Source organism: Dipodomys spectabilis, unplaced genomic scaffold (genome assembly GCF_019054845.1).
Source record: "Dipodomys spectabilis isolate Male_0828 unplaced genomic scaffold, ASM1905484v1 ptg000069l, whole genome shotgun sequence".
In the NCBI taxonomy this organism is placed as follows: Eukaryota; Metazoa; Chordata; class Mammalia; order Rodentia; family Heteromyidae; genus Dipodomys; species Dipodomys spectabilis.
The window spans coordinates 23,717,243-23,739,221 of record NW_024870746.1 but is presented as its reverse complement, the minus strand read 5'-3'; the positions used below and the strand labels follow the sequence as shown (position 1 = coordinate 23,739,221).

At 41.1% G+C, this 21,979-nt stretch overlaps 1 protein-coding gene across 4 annotated transcripts in view; it reads left to right on the top strand.

The window, feature by feature from the left end:
• Positions 1-21,979, top strand: part of Srgap2 (SLIT-ROBO Rho GTPase activating protein 2) — a 244,921-nt gene that overhangs the window by 151,419 nt on the left and 71,523 nt on the right. For all 4 annotated transcript variants that reach the window (XM_042681373.1, XM_042681374.1, XM_042681375.1 and 1 more), the window contains exon 5: positions 19,006-19,068. In XM_042681373.1, the coding sequence (XP_042537307.1) occupies positions 19,006-19,068 (63 nt within the window). The remainder of the gene's footprint in view (positions 1-19,005; positions 19,069-21,979) is intronic.

The following is a 21,979-nucleotide window of genomic DNA, read 5'->3' as shown; positions in this document are numbered from 1 at the left end:
GCAGCTTGGAGGAGGTTGTTGCTTACTTGAGATAGTAAACTTTTACAGTGTAGCTTTGCAAGAGAACTGGAAAACGTGCACGCATGCTTGAACTTAAACTCTGGCTCTGTCCCTGAGCTTTCTTGCTCAAGGCTGGTGCCCTACTGGCTTAAGCAGTAGGGCATCTCTACTTCCAGTGTTTAATTGGGGATAAGAGTCTCATGGGCTTTGCTGCCCACACTAGTTTTCAACTGTGATCCGTAGATCTCAGCCCCCTGAGTAGCTAGGATTACAGGCATGAGCTATGACACCAGACTTATTTCAGCTTTAATAACTGGAAGTTTGAGTTTGTAGAACTAGTTGAAGAACTTGGGATTGTTCCTAACCTAAGCTTGATGATCTACCTGAGTCAGGCAGGAAAGAAATGAAGAGGAGTTGTTAAGCTCTTTTCTGTGAAAACTATGGAGAGTATATGTTCTGTTACATTCTGAAGTTCTGCTAGGTTTCTAGAAAACCCTTTGAATATGTTTCTCCCACTGCTATGTGAATGGAGTTTGTCCCCAGCTGAAGGTCATGTCAGTTAGATGTGTGGCTGAGAAAGAAATTTCAACACACATTCAGATCAGCTCTTCATATAGATTGTGTGTATTCTCCCAAGCCTGTGTCAAGCCTTCCTTGAATACCTTTGACTCATTCTGCCCCCAAAGACTCATAGAGGTTTCAACTAGTGTCCACAAGTCCACTGAGGAAAAGTGGTAAAGAGCAGTGAAGCCCTTTTTAGAAGACACTATGTGGTAGCAAAGGAATATAAGGCCAAGAATCAGGTAGCCTGGGAGGGACCTTGAGCTTCAGATGGGTTTTGTTATTGGCTTAATTCTCTATCACAATCTTGACATTCTCTCTGGAGTGTTGACTGTATTCTAGAGAAACATTTAAGGAATTCAATGCTGAATTAATATTCAATTCTTGGGTAAGACAATTGAAGTTTTCATATTTTGCAGAATTGTAAGTAAATAGTAGAATGGAGACCAGAAGAAGAAGCATACATAGTGTGACAAGCTGACTTTCCTTGTTCTGCATTCTACAAGCAGTAATGATGAATTAGAGGGAAGGAGGGAGGGCAGAGGAGAAGAGGGGAGCAAAGAAAACAAGCCAGGTGTTCATTGCGCATGCCTTTAGTCCTAGCTTACTCAGTAGTAAGTGAAGATCATGGTTCAGTGCTAACCCAGAAAGAAAAGTCCATGAAACTCCACCTCCAGATAACCAGAAAAACGCAGGACTGGAGGCATGGATCATTGATAGACTGTGTCAGCCAAGCAAGTAAGCTGATAATACTGAGTTCAAACTCTAAAACAAGCAAAAAAGATAGATAGGAAGAACATGCTATCTATCTTTTATCTTTTCATTTATTTCTGAGTGTCAGTGTACTAAGAAAATATTTCCCAAGCTCTCCAGAATATTTAGGTTTAATTAAAAATAGTAAGAACATACCACAAGCTTAGTGCATTCTTTTTGCCTAGGGTTTATACAAAAGGTTGACATGCTCTGGCTTGGAGACACTGACCCCAACTTCTCAACTTGCTGATTTCAACCCTACATAGTTGGCTGCAACCCTAATGCCAGGAGGAATGCGCAACTGACAGGCTACCCTATCTCCAGGCTAACAGGACATCTTGATTAAATTAGTGTCAAGGGGGTGGGGTGGGGAGAAAGGCACAGTGGTACAAAGGGTGTTTTGAAGAACCCTATAGTGCTATGGAGAATGAATGTTCTCGTTAAATATGGCCATGACCTGCAGCTCCACACATGCAGAGACACAGCTCAATTGTATATAGGAGTTGGGGGTGGGATAATCAGGAGAAAGGCCATCCAAGGCCACGCTCTTCATCTCTAAGTCAAGAGAACAGCTTGGCATGGAAAGGCTGGAATGCAGAAAGGTCTGTTTGCTTTCATTTTACTATCACTAAGGCAAGCAGTTCTTTGACCAAGATCCATATTTTTGGAATGGATCAAGAAGTGGTTGACTTTCCCTGGTTGGTTGAACCTTCTTTCTGTTACTTCTAAAGTTACTAGGGGGACTCTGAAAGCTCCCATTGTCTTCTTCTTTCCACCCCCTTCCTTGGGCTCTCCAAGGAGATTTCTGCCTGAACTCTATAGGGTAAAACATGAGAGGCAGTGCCTCCAAGACAGTGCCCACTCTTGTCATTCACCCACTATCCTCATCCCATTCATCCTTGGGGCTCAGGACCAAAGCAAAGAACAGATGGGCTGTTGAAGGCTGCTACAGGATGCCTAGATCAGTGGGCAGGCCGTCATGCTTTCTAGCTGGGTTACCCCTTGGCTCAGTTCCATCCACACTGGCCAGGGAGCTTCATGAGACACACTTTTGCCATTTGTCCTTTGAACTACCAGCCAGCTAGCCAAATACAGCAACTTGATTTAAAAGCTAATTAAATAGTGGTTTCCCTTCTTGTAGCCAAAATCTTCTAGCAGCTTATTTTTGTATCTCCATATGTATGCTTCTCTTTTCAACAAATGGAATTGAAACCTTCTTCAATAGTATACACTTGAGGACTTAAAAATGGATACACCAAGAATATCCTTTGTACTGCCCTTCTCTTTCTTGCTCTGAAAGTTTATATTTGTTCGCCCTCTGTTTTTGCCCAGTAATTATTGGATGCTTACTATAAACAAGGCTTTTTACAAGGTGAGGGGAATATTAATTATTACAAACTAGCATGGAATAGGAGTTTATAAGTTTAAATTCATATGACAACACTTAGCAGACATTCCCATGGACAAATTGCTTCCCTTCCCTAAGCATCAGCATCAGTGCAAAGGATACAATAGTACAAGCCCTAAGATTTATCCCAGAGCTAAAAATGAAGCTATATCTATAAGTGATTAACCCATAGTATTAGACACTAAGTAATAAGCTATACCCACTATTTTTATTAATTACTAAGTACAATATCTAGTCCTAATCTTTAAGAAGCTTGTGCTCCTGAGAAGAAATTCACATGAGAATAGCACTTATAATAATTGCTATAGAAAACAATGCAAGTAGTAAAAGAGAATCTCATATCTAACTTAGTGGTTCAGGAGAACCAATGAACTAATGTACACTAGTTGAAATCCTATTACTGTATCCATGGTAGACATCACTAATCAATCATGGAACTCCTCTTTAGTTTTCAAGATTGGAAATTTAATAGATAACAAAAGTGTATAATGTGTACAGTAAAAATCAGTTATAAATCAAATATTGGAACAATTAACTACATGGGCCAACACAGAGCTTTTTATCAGCACCTCAAAAGTCCCTGGTACACTCCTTGCTATCACAGCCTCTATATCTACCCTGGTATCTCTCATAATCTTAATTAAATTACTTGCCTTTCTTTAGTCATATCTCTTAGTATTTATCCCTAAATTTATCCCTAAATAGATTAGTTCTGCCTATTGAATAGGAAAAACACTTTTTCTTCTCAGTACCCACATATTCTCTCCAAACTTCACTTCTGATACCAGATATGTAAAGGAGTTTCCCATATCAAGTTAATTCTCTCTTCACTGACACCACCTAATGTCCTAGAATTGAACCTAATTCTGACATTGTCTGCCTATAATTAACACTATTCTTCCAGGTTAAGGGTTCCATCACACAAGACTACTCCTACTTTAGCTGTCCATTAAAAGTCCAGGTTGTCATCTGAGATTCTGATGGACTGGCTATCAATCAGAGGTTTCTATAGTACTCTTCCCCATGAGTTCAGCCATTGACTGCTACACCAGCCTATATAGAACTCAGGAAGACAGTTTGCTTACCAAATCACCAGTTTATTATAGAAGGATCCAGGTCAGAGACAGCCAATAGGAAGGGATGAATAGGCAAGGTACAGGGTTTCCCTGCTGTCTCCAGGTGCCCTCTCTCAGCAACACCAATTAGTTTCACCCACCTTTCAACCTCCTGTTGAGTTCTTAATGGAGGACTCATCACAAAGGCATGATAAATCACTGGCTATTGGTGGCCAACTCACCATCAAGCCTTCCCCCCTTTCTATAGAGGTTGAGAGATGAGGCTGAAAGCTCAACCCTCTAATCTCCTGATAACCAGTCCCCTACGATCTCAAAGGCTTTCCAAATGTTATCTTATTAAGAGAACACAATAGTCTGGTCTTTCAGAAAGACTAGGCCTCTCTGACTCAGGGGCAGGCAATAAAGACCTAGCAGATGATAGCTTTGACAGGAGGGATGAAAAGGTGGAGGCATATGTTGGACATATCATGAAGCAAAAGCCAACGCATATAGTCGTGTACTAGAGAATTAAAAATCACCAATTACTTTTTTTCTGCTTTTATGTTAGTGTTGCTTAGGGAAAGCCCATGTGCTGTTACAGAATCTGAGCTATCTGGCAAAGCTGACATCCATCCAGAGGCTGGATGCCACAAGTGGCTTCTTATACGACTTTTCTTTTTTTTTAATTTTATCTTATTGTAAAGATGCTGTACAGAATGATTACAGTTACATGAGTAAGGTAATGAATGCATTTCTTGTCAAGCATTGTTACCCCCTCCTTTGCTGTTCTCTCGCTATCCCTTCCCCATATAGGACTTTTCTATCTGCTCTTTTCTAGAGCTTCTAGTCAAGTTCCTCCATTTGATGGCCTTTGGGCCATCAGAGTTTCTCTAAGGTTGTCTCTGCATTGTCTATCACTTACCTAATCTCAGAGATGCACTTTATTTGATTTACTCTATCTCTTGGATAGATTGTAGTTTCTGAAAAAAAAAAAAACCTCTGTGGAAATGAGGAACTGTATTTAAATCTTCAAGCTTCGTTCTCTTTTGTTTTACCAGAATGTTGTGGTTACCACGGCCGGGAAAATGAACAACTTGAAAGCCAAAGTGTGGCAAGTGTATGCTGTCACAAGTAGCCATTCGTTCTTTCATGCAAAGCACATTTCAGTGCTTAGTGGGTCTCAAGAATTTCACTAGACCTTGTGAAGACTACAAACAATATGAGTCTTCAGGTTTTAACATGGGGTTGTGCTTTTAGAAATGGCAACTTAGGTAATTCAGACTAACTTGAATGCTTCAATGGAACTGCTTTCCACTCAGAAAGCATCTACCATTCTAGCAGATAACTGAGGAGCAAAAAACTACCCAATGTTTTTAATAAACTTGAAAGACTAGCAGGACAAGGATGAAATTCAAGGTTATAGAAGGGGAAGCCTAAATAAAGTTTCCCCCATGTTTTGGACATTAGTGGGATACAAAAGAAGTAAGGTAATCCAGAAATAATCGAGAAGGTAATCCAAAAGGGACTGGAATATCTAGCTTCAAATTGTCTTACTCTCTCATAAGATTAAGGAGAGCTGGGATAGATAGTGGCTAGAAGCAAATTTAAATCAATCCTTCCTAGAGGAGGATGCTCTATCTTATCCATTTTCATGTACAATGTTTGACATTCAATTTAAAAAATTATCTATGATCAAAGCTAGAAAAACAAGGCTGATGGGTGATCCAAGTAACTGTGTCAGCAAACATAGTTCTCAAATTTACTTCACTTCATAGGTCTGTGCCTATACTAGGTAGATAGAGGCCAGAGGAGCTCATCAGTCTGAGACCAACCTATAGTACATGGAAGGATCTTGTCTAATAAAACCAACAGGAAAAACAAATGTTGATCCAAAGGTCTTAGAATCTTAGTTTGTGGGCTGGGAAGGTGGCTCAGTGGTAGAGTGTTTGCCTTGCATACATGAGGCCCTGGGTTTTATTCCTCAGCACCACATAAGCAGAAAAAGCTGGAAGTGGTGCTATGGCTCAAGTGGTGAGCACTAGCCTTGAGCTGAATTGCTGAGGGAGAGTGCCCAGGCCCAGAGTTCAGGCCCCACAACCGACAAAAAAAAAAAAAAAAAAATCTTAGTTTGTTGTTGGTGAGACTAGAATATGGTACAAATCCTGTGGAAAAGTTTGATACTTCCTTAAAAACAGAAGCATAGAATTAATGACCCAGCAATTCCACCCCTGGGGTATATACTAAAAAGAAATGAAAACATATACTCACAAAAACATGAATACAAACATTCGTAATAGCAGTAATCAAGAAGTACAAAGAATGAAAATATTCATAAAATGATTAATGGACCAAATTTAAACAAATGGGGCATACATCAATCATATTACTCAGCTCTTAAAAATCAGAAAGCAGGGCTGGGTGGGAGGTGTAGTTCACTGGTGGAACACATGCTCAGTACATGAGAAACTCTTAGTTCAATCCCCAGCATCAACACAAAAAACAAAACGTGGTACATCTCTGTAATCCCAGCACTGAAGTGGCAGAGGCAGGAGAATGAAATGGGCCACATAGTAAGACCCTACCTTAAAAAAAAAAACCTTTTTAAAAAGGAGAGGAAGTGCAGGGTGCTGGTGGCTCACGTCTGTAATCCTAGCTACTCAGGAGGCTGAGATCTGAGGATCGAGGTTCAAAGCCAGCCCCGGCAGAAAGTCCGTGAAACTCATCTCTAATAAACCACCAGAAAACCGGAAGTGGCGCTGTGGCTCAAGTTGTAGAGTGCTAGCCTTGAGCTGAAGAGCTGAGGGACAGCGCCCAGGCCCAGAGTTCAAGCCCCACAACAGACGAAAAAAAAAAAAAAAAAAAAGGAGAGGAAGTACTGGTGCTGGTGTATATGATATATATCGTATCATGGATAAACCCTTAATATCTTACACTGAGGGAAAGAAGCCAGACACAAAAAGCCTGGTGTTATATGTAGAAAATGTTTAGAATATACTAATCCACAGAGACAGAAAGTAGTTGTCAGGAGCTGGGAAAAGGAAGATAGAAGAATGATTACTAACAATTGTGGGGCTATTTTTGGAATGATGAAAATATTCAGAGACTAGTGGTGATAGTTGTACAATTTATGAATATACTAGAGATTACTGAATTATATACTTCATAATATGGGTTGCATAGTATATAAGCTATCTTTCAAAAATAAAAATGGAAGAATTGAACAAAATACTGGTACTGATAAATACAAAGCTAAAATAAAAGCTTAACGTGTGGATTAAACAGCATATTAAAGCTGAATGAAGAATTAATGAACTGGAAGACAGATCAGAAAACAATACATTTTGAAGTTGGAGAGATAAAAGAACAGAAAATATAGACACAAACCCTCAGAGCCTTATGGGAGGTGATGGAGAGGCCTAAATGCATATATTTCAAGTCCCAGGAGAAGACAACAAAGAGAATGAGATAGAAGCAATATTTGAAGAGATAATGCTGTGAGTTATCCCAAACTAGCAAAAACATTACAGTAGCATTGTCAACTTCAAATAGGGTAAATATGGAAAAAATACATGTAGGCATATTATAGTAAAATGCTACCTTCAAAGGAGCCACCACAAAGTTAACACCTGACCTCTCAACAAAAACAATAGACAATGTGTTGAAAGAAATATCCTTCTTCAACAATGAAGGGCAGGAGTTGGAAGGGTTAGCTCAGTGTTAGGTGCTTCCCTAGTATTCATCAGGCACACACATACACAGAGTCAACTATAGATGTTTTCACATAAGGAAAATCTGAGAACATTTATTATCGAAAACTCACACTGAAAGAAATACTGCATAGTATTTTAGGTTTTTTTTTTTTTGGATCCGGTAGTGGGCCTGGGCACTATCCCTCAGCTCTTCAGCTCAAGGCTAGTGCTCTAACACGTGAGCCACAGTGCCACTTCCGGCTTTTTCTGCTTATGTGGTGCTGAGGAATCGAACCCAGGGCCTCATGCATGCAAGGCAAACGCTCTACCACTGAGCCACCTTCCCAGCCCCTGCTTAGTATTTTAAACTCAGGCCTTCTAAATGCTCTACCACTGAGCCATTCCTTCCCCCACCCCCATCTCCCCCCCCCAGTCCTTTTAGTTTTACATATACTTTAGATAGGGTCTTGTGTTTTTACCTCAAACCGAAATCCTCCTACCTGTGCCTTCCAAGTAGATAGGATTGCAGACATTAAACACATGCCTAGCTTGTATATTAGGACAGTATCTTACAAACGTTTTACTCAAGCTGGCCTTGAACCACTATCTTCCCCATCACTGCCTCACAGGTAGTGGGGGCTGCAAGCATGAACCACTGTGCTCAGCCCTATATAGTATACTTTAGACAGAGAAAATTACCCCAGATAGAAGCTTGGATATGGAGGAAAGAATAAAGAGCAAACAAATAGTATTTATATGTGGTGTGTGAATTAACATTCACTGTTGAATGGCAACAATAATATCCTCTCATAAGGTTTTAAGTAGATACAAAATCAGTGGGCAGGGAACAATAGAGCCTATGTTAAATATAAGGCAATAGACCCTGTGGGAAAAAATAATTGTTCAAAAACTGATAGAGTAGCTTTGGCAAATCAAGAATGTATGTTGTAATTATGGTAACCACTAATAGAATGGTATCAATACTTATTTAAGAGAAGGAAACACTCAACTAGAAAACAGTAGCTAGAGAGAGAGGGTAAGACAGATTCTGACAAAGGGGGAGAGAAGGATTTGCCCATGAGGGGCAGAGGAACAGGGGTTCTTCTGAGTGATGGAACTGTCTTTTGTCTTAATGGTGGTGGTGACAACTCCATTCATCAAAACACACAGAAACCAAAATACCAAAGGGAGTAAATCTTTCTGAATTCATTTTTGTTTGTTTCTGATTTATTTTAAATAGAAGAGGAAAAAGAGAGCAAAGAGGCACATCAACAGACAGGACAATTAGGAAGTAATACTGAAACCTATATCAGTATTTACAATAAGTATAAATTTTACTACTGTAGGTGAAAAGAGTTTTAGAAAGCAAAGCTAAAAGTATGTGTTACTCAGGAGAGAATAAATAAAAACTTGTGTGATATGATGGTACATACCTGCCATCCAAGCACTCAGGAAACTGAGGCAGGAGAATCAAAAGTTCAGGATCACTGGATTGCTGGTGGCTCACATCTGTAATCCTAGCTGCTCAGGAGTCTGAGAGCTAGGTGATAGCAGAAGCCTGCCTGGTCTGAAAAGTCCCCAAGTCTACTCCAAAATAACCAGCAAAACACAGGGCTAGAGTTATGGCTCAAGTGGTAGAGTACCAGCAGCCAAGGAAACAAGGCAAGCAAGCATGAGGCCCTGAGTTCAAAACCCTGCATTGAAACAAAGAAAGAGAGAGAGAGTGGGAGAGAGAAAGAAGAAAAGAAGGGGAAGAAAGAAAGAGGGGGGGAAGGAATGAGAGAGAGAGAGAGTAAGAAAGAGTTCAAGGTCAGCCTTGGCTACCTATCCATATCCTAATTCAAGGAAATAAAGTAATAAAAATAAGAGAACGAAAGAAAAAAAGAGAAAGAAGGAGAAAGGAATGAGAGAGTAAGAAAGAGTTCAAGGTTAGCCTCGGCTACATAGTGATATCCTAACTCAAGGAAATAAAATAGAAATAAGAGAAGAGATACTTTTTAAATGTAAGGCTACAGATAAATTTTAAATGATAGGAAAAGATAGTTGGGATAAACTCAGACCAAGTAGATTTTAATGCAAAAAGTATTACTAAATATAAACAGGGGTATTTCCTAATAGAAAGTCAAATTGGCAGGAAGAAATAAATACTTAATAACATAGTCTTAACATAGATAAATAAAAATGAAGGGCTAGGGACATAGCTCAGTGGTAGTGCATAAGACTCGCCAAAAAGAAGAAAAAAAGGCAGAATTTAAAAGGGGAACATAGACCACCAACTCTACCGAAAGAGCTAATATACTTGTCTTAGTGAATGATTGAACAAGTAGATGAAAAAAATTAGTAAAAATAATGATTTGAAAAACATGAATGAGGCCTAATGACCCAGATGGAGTCTGTCTAACTATTGCAGATGGATACATATACTTGAGTATACATGGAACATTTAGAAAGTATAAACTTTGGTAGGCATTGGTGACTCATGCCTATAATCCTAGCTACTCAGAAGGCTGTCTGAGATTCGATATTCAAAGCCAACTCAAGCAGGAAGTCCATAGACTTTCTCCAGTTAACCAGCAAAAAGCCACAAGTGGAGCTGTGGTTCAAGTTGTAGAGAGCCAGCTCTGAGCAAAAAAACCTAAAAGACAACAGCCAAATCCCTGAGTTCAAGCCCCAGTACTGACACAGAAAAGGAAAAGAGGGAGGAAGAGAAGGAAGAAAGAAAAGAAAAGAAACCTGAACTGGAAACCAATAAATTGAAGAGTTTCGGTGAGAAATCAGAGCTGGAAATCAGAATTTCCATTCCCAAACTCTGGCCATTCTCCTCCTCACAATTCCGTGATTTTGCAGTGGAAGCATGGGATGGAAATCACTGCATATATGATTAGTGTGGACAGAGACAAGAAACTGTAAACCACCACATGGAGAAAGCTGCTGTAGGCTCAAAATCCCCATCCCAGCTCCAAGGAAATGCATTCTTCTTCACTGCTAGTGAAGGACTCTTCTCTGTTTCCTCTTATGTCCAGCTCTGGCACCTGAGGTGTCAAGAAAAATGCCATCTTCATAATTAAACCCTCTAGAGGCTCTTCTGCTCTTCACAGTCAAGATTCAAAGGCAACTCCAAGAATCCTTACACTACACAGATCCCTGATGAATTGCCTTTGCTACTGTGTTCCTCTTTCTCATTTAATCAGCAATTTTTCCCAGTGCCCCAGGCATTTCCTGTAGGGGTGCTGCTGACTGTTTTACTTCCTACCAGGCAGCCCTCCTCCTCTCAGTGTTGGCACTGCCAACTTTCAGATGAGCTCTATTAACTCCTATTCTCCCAGCCACCTCCTGGCCCAGCTGTCAGGGAGCCACACAGGCATGCTTCCTTCTCCCCTGCTCCTGGATTTCATACTTTCACAAGGCATACCCTGCAAAACACCTTCCATTAACACTTTCTCCCTTCCTTCTGATTCATTTCTACCTTACTCGTTGCTGTTTCTTTGGGAGTACATTTTATGGCTGCTGACAGATATACCCTTTTTTTTTTTTTTTTTGTATCTTTTGTTCCTTGTGCTCCAATCTACTCAAAGGTGCCCAGAGTCACCTGGATACCATTTCTATGCCTTTAGCGGCCTGCTGGGGGATGGCACAGTCACTCACCTTCACAGTGACCTCAAGAAATGCTTTTGGAATGAGAGATTGGGGCTTGTAGTAATGCTCCCTCTCTTCATGCAGGTCATTATCATGAAGAGTAACATGGACATTTGCCAAGAAAAGATGACGGTGGTGGTTTAAGAAATGAAGGCTCAGACATGATGTTCTCTTTCATTTTAAGGGATGTTGTTCTGCACTCATTTTTTTTCTTAGTGTTAGGATAGCTCATTCTAAGAGAAAGGAACAACGGTTTAGAAATCTTAAGGTAGTGCCATCGGAGGCCTTTTAGTTTCTCACCCACCCCCATCCTCCTTTCCTCTCCCAGTCCAGTGGGAGTTAGTCTTGTCCACATTATGTGTTTCACTGACAACAGGCTTTGGTGAACTGGAACGGGGGAGGGAGAGTCTCCGCAGAGGGGAGAAGCTGAATTCGCAGAGTTTGTGCTTTGCCAAGGAATGGATTTTCCCCCAGGGCCACTAGCATTACTGTGGGTTATCATGTGTGACTACTCACATGTTTCAGAGCTTCTGGAAAAGCCGGAAAGAAATGGCTTTCATAAGCACGTATCTCAAAGGAGAAAGGTCCTGGATTTCATTAAACCAGAATTTGGTAATGAGTGCTGTTGGTAGATTCCTTGACCTAGGAGAAAGGGAGCTTCCACCTTCATACTTAATTTCCATGTTTTCCTATCAGCTATATAATTTGGGTTTTTTTGTTTCTTGTTTTTTTGTCTTTTTTTTTTTTTTTTGGTGGTTGTTGTCAATGATGATGGTTATGGTGTTTTTTGAGACAAGATATCATTGTATGTAGCCCAAGCTAGTCTGGAATTTGCTATGTAGCACAAGTTGGCCTTGAACATTAGATTTCCTTGCCTTCAGCTAGCTCCTGCGTGTTTGGGACCAGGCATACACCAGCATGCCAGGCTGTCCTTTGTTTCCTTTCTTTTTTTTTTGGCTGGTCGTAGGGCTTGAAGTCTGGGCCTGGGTGCTGTCCCTGAGCTCTTCAGCACAAGGCTGGCACTCTACCACTTGAGCCACAGCACTACTTTTGGCTTTGTTTATTTATGTGGTGCTGAGGAATTGAACCCAGGGCCTCATGCATGTGAGGCAAGCGCTCTACCACTGAGCCACCTTCCCAGCCCTTGTTTCCATTTTTGTCTTTGTTGTTGTTGCTATTGTTGTTTGTTTGATTGCTTTCCTCAGGAAACAATTTATTTTTTTTATGGTAGTAGAGATTGAATTCAGAACCTCATGCTTGTACAAGTACAGTTAATACTTGGACTATGCCTCCAGCTCCCTTTTTTTTGCACTGGTTATTTTTGAGGTAGGTTCTTGTTTTTTGCTCAGGCCAGACTAAGCTCAGTCCTCCCACTTATGCTTCTCTATGTCTTTAGTGATGACTGATATGCACCACCACACCTAGCCAGTGGTTGAGATGTAGCCTCTAGAACTTTCATGTCTGGACTGACCTTGAACCTTGATCTTCCACATCTCTACTTCTCTAGTAGCTAGTATTATGGGCTTGCATACCCAGCAAGGAAAAGTACTTTTTTTTTTCCCTGTTATCTTTGAAAAAGGGTCTTACTTTATAGCCCATGTTAACCTCAAAATTGAGGAACTCCTGCCTAAGCATTTCAACTTGCTGGGGTTAGATGTTTTGTCATTATAAAAAATACCTGAAAAAAAAAACAACTTAAGGGAGGAAAAACTTACTTTGAATCATGGTTTCAAGAGTTTCAGTGTGTGGTTGGCTTGCTCCATTTTTTAGGAAGAATATCATGGTAGAAGGGCATGGCAGAGGAAAGCTGCTGGCCTCATGGCAGCCGTGAAACAAAGAACAACAACATGAAGCTTCAAAGACACACCCCTAGCTACCCATTTTCTCCAACTAGGCCCTGTCTTGGAATGGTTCCACCACCTTTCCAGTTTTGAATCGATCAATGGATTAAACCATTGATTAGATCACTACTATCTTGATCTAATCTTACCTGGAAATACCCTCACAGACCCACCCAGAGGTATGCTTTATTAATCACCTAGGTGACTCTCCATCCAGTTAAGTTGATAATCAAGATTAACTGGAACTGGTAGCGTGGCCCAAGTGGTAGAGTGCCAGCCTCGAGCAGGAAAAAAAGCTGAGTAAAAGCTCAAGGCCCCGAGTTCAAACTTCAATTAAGAAAAAAAAAAAAGTTTTGCCAGGCACTGGTGGCTCACACCTATAATCCTTGCTACTCAGGAGGCTAAGATCTGAGAATCACAGTTCGAAGCCAGCCCGGAAAGTTGGTGAGACTCATATTTCCAATAAACCACTAGAAAAGCAGAAGTGGCACCGTGGCTTAAGTGGCAGAGCACTTGCCTTGAGCTTAAGAGCTGAGGGACAGTGCCCAGGCCCAGAGTTCAAGCCCCACAACCAACAAAAAAACAAAACAAAACAAAAAAACTATCGTACCCCAAACTACATATTTTTTAAGAAGCCATTGTTATTTTAATTCTATGAAAACAAGAGAGGGAGGAAAATAGACTATCCAGCAGTAAGCATAGGAAAAACAAAGAGCTCTGTTCCTTGTGGCTCAGTAGAAGCTTTTTAAGTTGTATTTAGCTGCAGTCCTTATCTGGGGAGAAGCTTCTAGGGCCTATATATCATGATAAACCATAGTATTGAGAGTATAAAACACAAGGAAAACACTCAAGTGAATTTTGAGAGAGGTGACTTCTAACATTTATCTGAGTTTACATAACACTCATTGAACATGCTGGGTGACAGATTCTGTTTCAGTCACTGTACATGGATTGTCCTGTTTTAGAATTTCTAATAGATTTGCTGTTACAATCCTATTTTTCAAATGTGGAAGCTGAGCACAGTGGTTAAAGTATTTACCTGATTTCCTGTAGTTCAAGTGCAGAAGCAGGATTCCAGTCATGCTCCTGAACCTTTGTTGTTTTTGTGATGCTGGTGCTGGAACTCAGGGTTCATGGATGTTAGGCAAGTGTTCTACCACTGAGCTGCATCCCCAAACCTATATTTGTATGTTGTATAACTTTGGCATGAGGTTCTAACTGGAGGTCAACCTTTCAGGAGCTATCACTAGTATCCTAGCCAGTGAGTAAATAGCAAATGAGAAGAGTGACAACTCCCTCTCCTCCCCCCCCCCCCCCCCCCCCCCCCAGTATGCAAGGAATGTGGTTGAGGGAAAATCTAGAAGTCCTTCCTGTACCGCGATCTGCTGGATCACCATCCTTACCACCCTGCATCACCAGTTGAATGGCAGGGAGGCCAGATTTAGTGCCATCACCTAGCATTGGTACTGTTCCCAAGCAGCCCCTCCTTTAAGCCCAGTTATACCCATCTGAAGCATTTCAGGCAAAGTGTCAGCGTAATTCAGAAAGCTTTGTCTCTTTGAAGCTGTGAGCAAGCGCCCTGAAACTTCACTCTGGGTCTCCTGCTACAGCAGGCCTAGTAGGAGGTTCATACCCCTTCCTCTAAAATCGAGAAATGTCAATTCAATATTTAACTGATTTTTTTTTTTTTTTTAACAATTGGCCTCTGAGTGTCTTTGGGGTGAGGAGGGAATGCCAGCATGGGTGGAAGAGATCTGTGCCCTTGAAAATTGGATTCTCTTTTGGAAAACTGCTGACACAGTCTCCTCAGCACAGAACTAAATGATCCTACTGTTTCTACCTGCTGACAGCCTCAGCCTTGGGATGGGCTGAAATTAGCTCTCACCACATGGCAGAGACCTGCCTTCCTCTTCTTTATTTTCTTTCATACAAATGGGGTAATTTTGTGACTATCAAATAATGAAGTTTTGTAATGTTGGTAACTAATAAAATTTTTAAAAAGAACCCCTCCCTAGCCCCTTCTTATAAAAGACACTGTGTCCATCTGAATAACTAAGGAGTTGTACAAGAAGTACTCCCCCTTTTGTAGACATTTTTTTATTATCTTCAAATAGTTGTACACAAAAATGCAGTTTAACACGACCGTGTATTTGTATAGTGCATCTTGATCACTGTCCATCATTTTGACTCCCTTGAAGATCGGTTTTTAAAACCCTTTCATTAATTGGTATTCTTCTGGGGGGGTGGGGGGGGGAACTAACAGACAAAGTTATTGAAATTCAGAAGATCTGTTGACTTAACGAGGTCCAAGGATGAAGGACCAACTTTCACTGAAGCTGCCCAGACCACTTAGCTACTCTATCCTTTCTGTAAATGAGGAGGGTTTAGAACATTTTCCTGTGGGGGAAATGAGGCTTCTCTATTGTCATTTTGGTTCTGTTATTCAATGCTGTTATCTGTTGGAAAAAGAAGAGTCCCTACCCATTTTGTGGGTACACAGCTGGCAGGAGTTGTTGCAATCTCATTGTTTTCTGACCAGCCTGGCCTTGGCCTTGTTTAGCAGCAAGCAATGTGGGGGCCCCCATGTCTGGACAAAAGGTTGTGGTTAAGTTTCAAAATAAAAAGAATCAGGCCTAAAGCATACCATCACACTTCCTATTCCAAAGAACCAGCATTGGTAAGTGTGCCACATCTCCATTCTAAATTTAGGCTTCTTTCTTTCTTTTCCATGCAAAGATTACTACGCAAACATTTAAGAGAAAAACTTTGCACAAAGTAATCTCCTCAACCCCCCCCCCCCCCTTCCCCACCCCGGACTTCTGTTTGGTTTCCTGCAATGTTTAGATGACTCATTTTCTTCCAAGAATTTTTAAAAGAAAGAGAGGCAGGCTGTATACTAGTGCACAAAGACTGCACTGTAAATTCATTTTTCTTTCCTGCCTTGAAATCCCTGGCTTCTTTATAGGGAAAGGAAAGGCTTTACAGTCTTCATTGTCATGTACTGGGCCTCATCAGGTTTTGTCCTTCAGAGGAATAAATGTACCCCTTGTCTTTGGGTGGAGCCCCCTTTTTGCAGCTTCCCAGCCCCATCCACCCCTTCACCGGGGCCTGCATGGAAGCTCTTCCTGGGGGTCATGCTTTCCCTCAAAGGCACACTCTTAAGGTTTCTGAAATGGAGAATGAGTGGCCATTTCCTGCCTTAGAATTGTCAGAATTGTCCCTGCTTACTGGGGTCTTCATTGTCCATTTTGACTAAGTTAGCTGCTTGTGTATTCCCAGCACTGCCCATCTGAGCCGGAGGGAGTGGTGAGATCCCTTCAGCTGCCTGTTCAAATAAACAGGGATAATAGTTCAGTGGTCCTCCCAACTAATCAGAACAAGAAAGGAAACATCTGCCTGCATAATTACTATTTTATTGGTTAGGCTTTCCCACCTCCACCCCACCTTTGTACTGCAACTACCTTATGTAAGTCATATGTAAGAAACAGGACAGAGGATCAGGAGCTATCTTCTATAATCCTTGCCATTTAAACATAAGGAGGGAGGTCAAAGATGCTGGAGGGCAGGGCAGTGGGAAGTGATACTGTGGTCACTTCCTGACCTTGTTGCTGACTCTGAGGTTGGTGGTGAGTCATTTCTCCCCACTCCACCTCCTTGAGTCTCTGCTGCTGCCACAGTTAGGCTTTCCTCATGATGGAAGAAGTTGAGGTATGAGAGGAAGGCATTCCCTTTTGGGCTTTCCCCTCCCCCTCAGGAGTTGAGGTCACATTGGATGAGAGACACTGAAGGTGGTATCATAAACCAGTTTTATGCCGGTTTTATGAACTGCAGATTGCAGTTCAAAGCCTACCTGAGCAGAAAGGTTTATGAGATTCTTATCTCTAGTTATCTAGCAAAAAGTCAGTCAGAAGTAAAAGTGTGGCTCAAGTGGTAGAGTGCCAGCCTTGAGCAAAAAAAGCAAGTGAGAACTCAAGGCCCTGAGTTCAAGCCACAGTAGTGGCACCAAAAAAGAAAACTAATAAAAACAAAAACAAAACAGAATGATAAGGTGTCCCTGAAGCCCTCTGTTTTGCAGAATATCTGAGTTGTTGGCAACTTGCTCATTGTCTTCTTCTCTATGGTATGAAGCCAGCCAGGAGTAGAATTTAGCTCTGATGTGGATATACAGAGCAAGTAAAGATCATATAGAATCATATAGTGGTAGAGGTTGGAAAAGACCTCAAGAATGTTTGTCTGAGACTTTTCATTTTGTGGAAAAAGAAAGACTCAAGAAGCAGGTGGCAGACAAGCTGGGACTAGGAGACTCTCATGATTGCTGATTTAGGCTTTTTTCCATCCCTTTTCCTACTACCAGGCATAAAAATGCATGAAAATCACATATATACTTTAATAGAAAATAGAATACTTTAATAGAAAAATTGGGCAGAAAACTCCTTAATAGAAAAATGGCAAAACATAACAGGAAATAGCAAAATTGGATAGATTTTTTTTCCCCCAAATAATCAGGTTCATTGGAATCAAAGGATTGCAAATTACAGTAAGGTGTAACATCAAATTGTCAAGACCAAAAACAAAAAAAAAACAAAATAAGTATTCTTAAATGCGTCTGCAGTATTTTTAATTGGCACAGTTTTTCTCAAAGTCATACTCTTTGACCCAGCAATGCTACTTATAATGGGAAATAATAAATGATGTGTGCATCGATTATGTATAAAGTAATTTAATACCTTTTAGTCACAAAATGTTGGCAGCAAGAATAAGAGCTACATCAGTATAATGTATTCTATTGTTAAGAGGAATCATACATTGGGAACTGTTCACATTTGCATGTGTACATTTACATAAATAAGTTTCTAACCAATGTTTGTAAAGAATCTCAACTTAGTAAAAAGAGGCAATGGGAGTGAATAGGAAAAAAAGTCTAAAATATTTTTTTTAGTGCTGGGAATGAAGGCTTTACTTTTGTTTTCTGTTTGTGATTTTCTAGTTTCCTTATTACAGTAAACATAGTACCTTTATAATCAGAAATTTACTCATTCACTCATTTATTATGGTGCTGAGATTTAGTGCATGCTAGGCAAGCACTCAGCCAGGGAAAAAAAGTACTTACAAGGTAACAATATATGCATCTTGAGAAAAGCAAGATCTGAAATGAAAAGCCTCTTCCTTTCTTGCTTGGGAACCAAGCTATGCTGGGCGGTATTCATTATACCTCTTTTCTATTAGAAGGGTATTGTTGGTCTCTGAGTTTTAGTTGCAAAGAACTGGAAGGAGCTGGCAGAAGATAAAATGATGTGTCTCCATTCAGTAATCAAATGATGCCAATCAGCTTTATCCCCTGCTCTCTTGGGCTTGGCATATAACATTTCATCTAGAAGGCATGGCTTTGTCTTCCCTTCCTCCTCCTTCTCTGTTTCTACTGCTCTATGAGCTTCAGTGCGTTTCGGTTGTCCTGCATAGAAACAAAGAATTTGTGGGATATTGCTCCTTGGGATTAAGTAGTAGTTGTCAGGGAGCGCTGGCTAATCTTACAAGCAGTCACTACTGAGGAAACCATTATGTTGAAAGTTTGGGGTAGAAATAAAACAAGTGAGAAGTATAACTCTTTCCTTGGAGTTTTCTGTTTGGCTAGGGAAGTTGAAGTCCTTGAGCATTTGTATAGTTTTTCCTCTTTCATCCTATTGCACTTCTTTCTGTAATCCTCTGGATTGTAGACACAAATGTCTGAGGAAGCATGTTCCACCTAGCAACAGTTGCTAGGTAGGATGTGGCATTCACGCCTGCTCTTTGGGGACAGTTGAAAAATCAAAGGCTATAACCAGTATCCCTCCATGCGATTGCATTTACTAGACTATCAAAAGGGCGCGTTTCATTTTATTAAAACTCTTTGAGTGATCTGGCCATAATTGGGTCTGATTCAAGTGGTTATCTGATTTGCTGGCTTAAATAATGGGCCTTAATTGAGTCTGTTGTTTTTAGAGCCTGTGCTGCTGCTCTTGCCTTTGTTACCCCCCTCTTCCTCCTCCATTTCCCAATTAACCTTCATTCCTCTTTCCTTGCAGAGTAAAGAAGTCGGCCAGCAGCTCCAAGATGATTTGATGAAGGTCCTGAACGAGCTCTACTCGGTAAGTCAGATGGCTTGCTTGGCTGTTTGACAAGTGGAGGGAAGCAGCCTTTGGCAGCTTGCAGCCACAGTCACGTCAGCAGCAGAACCCAGCTGAGGTTGAGGACAGTGCATGTTCCCCAGTGGGGTGACCCCACCCATCTCTTTTTCACACTCTTATTTTCAAAACTTGAATGAGCCAAAATACTAGCTCAAAATAAGATCCCTTCTTAGCTGTGCAAGTTTACCCTGGCTTCATTTGAGACACCATTCCAAGAGACCAGCCAAGGCCTAGGTTACCAAAATAGCTAACATTATTAGCGGCAAACCAGAGGACTCAAATTGAATGCAAAGAACATAGCCGGCATTGCACCATGAATATGTGCCTCTTGGGAAGGATTTATGGTCCAAGTTTTGCATCAGACTGAGGATTTGTTTTGGTTTAAGATTAGAGCAGATGCTCTAGAGGACAGCAGATTCCTAAGTGTCCCCAATATAAGGGACCAGTTCAGACAAAGTTTTGCAGACCTCAGTGAAGAGACAGGCTGGAGGCTTGCAATAGAGTACACAATGTATTCTGCAGGCATCTGGTTTCTGTAGCTGATGTGTGCTTCATACCCCAAGGGGTATGTTTTGTTAATTATAATGAACACACACTCTCACACACACACATGCATGTGCGCACGTGTGTGTGCACACACACAGGAAATTTTATAAGGGGAATACTTCATCTGTATAGTTATATTCAAATGCTCTCTCTACCTATGCTGCATCAGCCCTGTGTACCACTTTTAGGATTGCCCCAAGCTATTTGAGATAGCATTGGTTTTCCTGTTTACTTGCTTATTCCCTCCCTCCCTTCTTTCCTTCCTTTCTTCCTTCCTTCTTGTCTTCCTTCTTGTCTTCCTTCTTGTCTTCCACAGGAAGAGCAGGCAGTGTTGATATTACAAGCATTTGGGATCAGTCAGTTCCATGTTGTTGATCCAAAAGTCGAGGTGTGGTCCTTTTGTTGTAGCAACTGTTGAATAAGTAAATAGGGTTGAATAGTCATCTGACTTGTCTCCAATGATACTTATTTTTTAGTTTCTACTTTCAACCCTCTGCTCTGAAGCCAAGTAGATAGATGGTACCCTTTGGTTCATCTCCCAAGTTTTCATTTATCTCAAATAAAGTTAAAACATTTTAAAAATAGAAATGCATAGCCAGGCATCAGTGGTCCATGCCTGTAATCCTAGTTACTCAGGAGGCTGAGGTCTGAGGATTGCTTTTTGTAGCCAGCCCAGGCAGAAAAGTTCCCATGAGTCTCTTATCTCCAAGTAACTACTCAAAACCAGAAATGGCACTGTAGCTCAAGTGATAGAGTGCTAGCCTTAAGCACAAAGAGGCTTAGGGACAGCACCCAGGCCCTGAGTTCAAGCCCCACAACTGACAAAAACAAACAAAAAAATTTGATGTAAGCCATTTATACACTGGATGAGGTTTTTGAACCTTGTCTTTTCAATGCTTTACTTCTGTTCTTTATTTTTAAAGCATCTTCTAGACACCAAGATACTATTACTAGCCGGGTGCTGGTGGCTCACGCCTGTAATCCTAACTACTCAGGAGGCTGAGATCTGAGGATTGCAGTTCAAAGCCAGCCCAGGCAGGAAAGTCCATGAGACTCTTATCTCAATAAACCACTACAAAGCCAGAAGTGACACTATGGCTCAAGAGCACAGGGACAGCGCTCAAGCCCCATGATGGGCCAAAAAAAAAAAAAAAGAATAGTATTACTCCCTTCTTCTGGCAGAGAATTCATCACTAAGATGGCAGAAAAATGACACAGCATTATAGGAATCCTTTCATTTTCCCATAAGCATCTTGAACTTCTGCTATTTGCATCTTTCTCTGGAGGAGTCCATTGGGTAACTAGCAAACCCTAAACCAACTCAATTTCAGCATGCTACTTCTGTAAGGGATACAGGGCAACATAGGAAGAATGGCATTTAAGGATTTATTAACTTTTTACCCAGAGTCCTAGATCTCTCTCTCTCTCTCTCTCTCTCTCTCTCTCTCTCTCTCGTTCTCTCTGTCTCTCTCTGTGTCTCTATCTCTGTCTCTCTCTCTCTTTGTTGGTCATGGAACTTGAACTCTAGGGCTGGGTGCTGTCCCTGAGCTCTTTAGCTCAAGGCAATTGCTCTACCACTTGAGCCACAGCGCCACTTCTGAGACCTAGATCTCTATAAGCTGTGATTTAAAAAGTAAGTGAAAAAGTGTAAGCTGTTCTGGAGTGAGGAAACAAAGCCTGAAACTTGTTCCTCTGTCTGAGGGGGGCCAAGATGGTATCTTAAATGTTTCAGGACATCTAATATTGGCCAGCTGTTTCCTGACCACTGTAAGTCCACAGTCAATACACAGCAGAAAGTCTTTTCACTAGTGTTCCAGTTGAGAATTGGTTGAATGTGGTATCATCTACCATGAGATGAGTTGGCACACATATATAATTCACCCAAGTAGAAAGTTAGAACAACTGTGTGCTAGCTTTGAGAAGCTACTTGTTGTATTCTCACTCTCTCTCTCCTCTCCTCTCCTCTCCTTCCCTCTCTCTTCTCTCTCTCCTCTCCTCTCTCCCTTCCCCCCTCCCCCCTCTCCCCTGTCTCTGTCTCTCTCTCCTCTCTCTCTGAGTAAGGGAGGTAAGGGAGAGTTTTTTCCATGCAGCGTTCCCCTATTGCTTTTCAGGAAAGCAGGGAAGGACCTCTCCTTTCAGTGACCATGGAAGAAATAGAAGTTAATGATATAAGAAATCCACAACCAACCTTCCTTCCTTCCTTCCTTCCTTCCTTCCTTCCTCCCTTTTTATTTTCTTTTTTTTTTTTTTTTTTGCTTATGTGGTGCTGAGGAATCGAACCCAGGGCCTCAGGCATGCAAGGCAAGCGCTCTACCACTGAGCCATC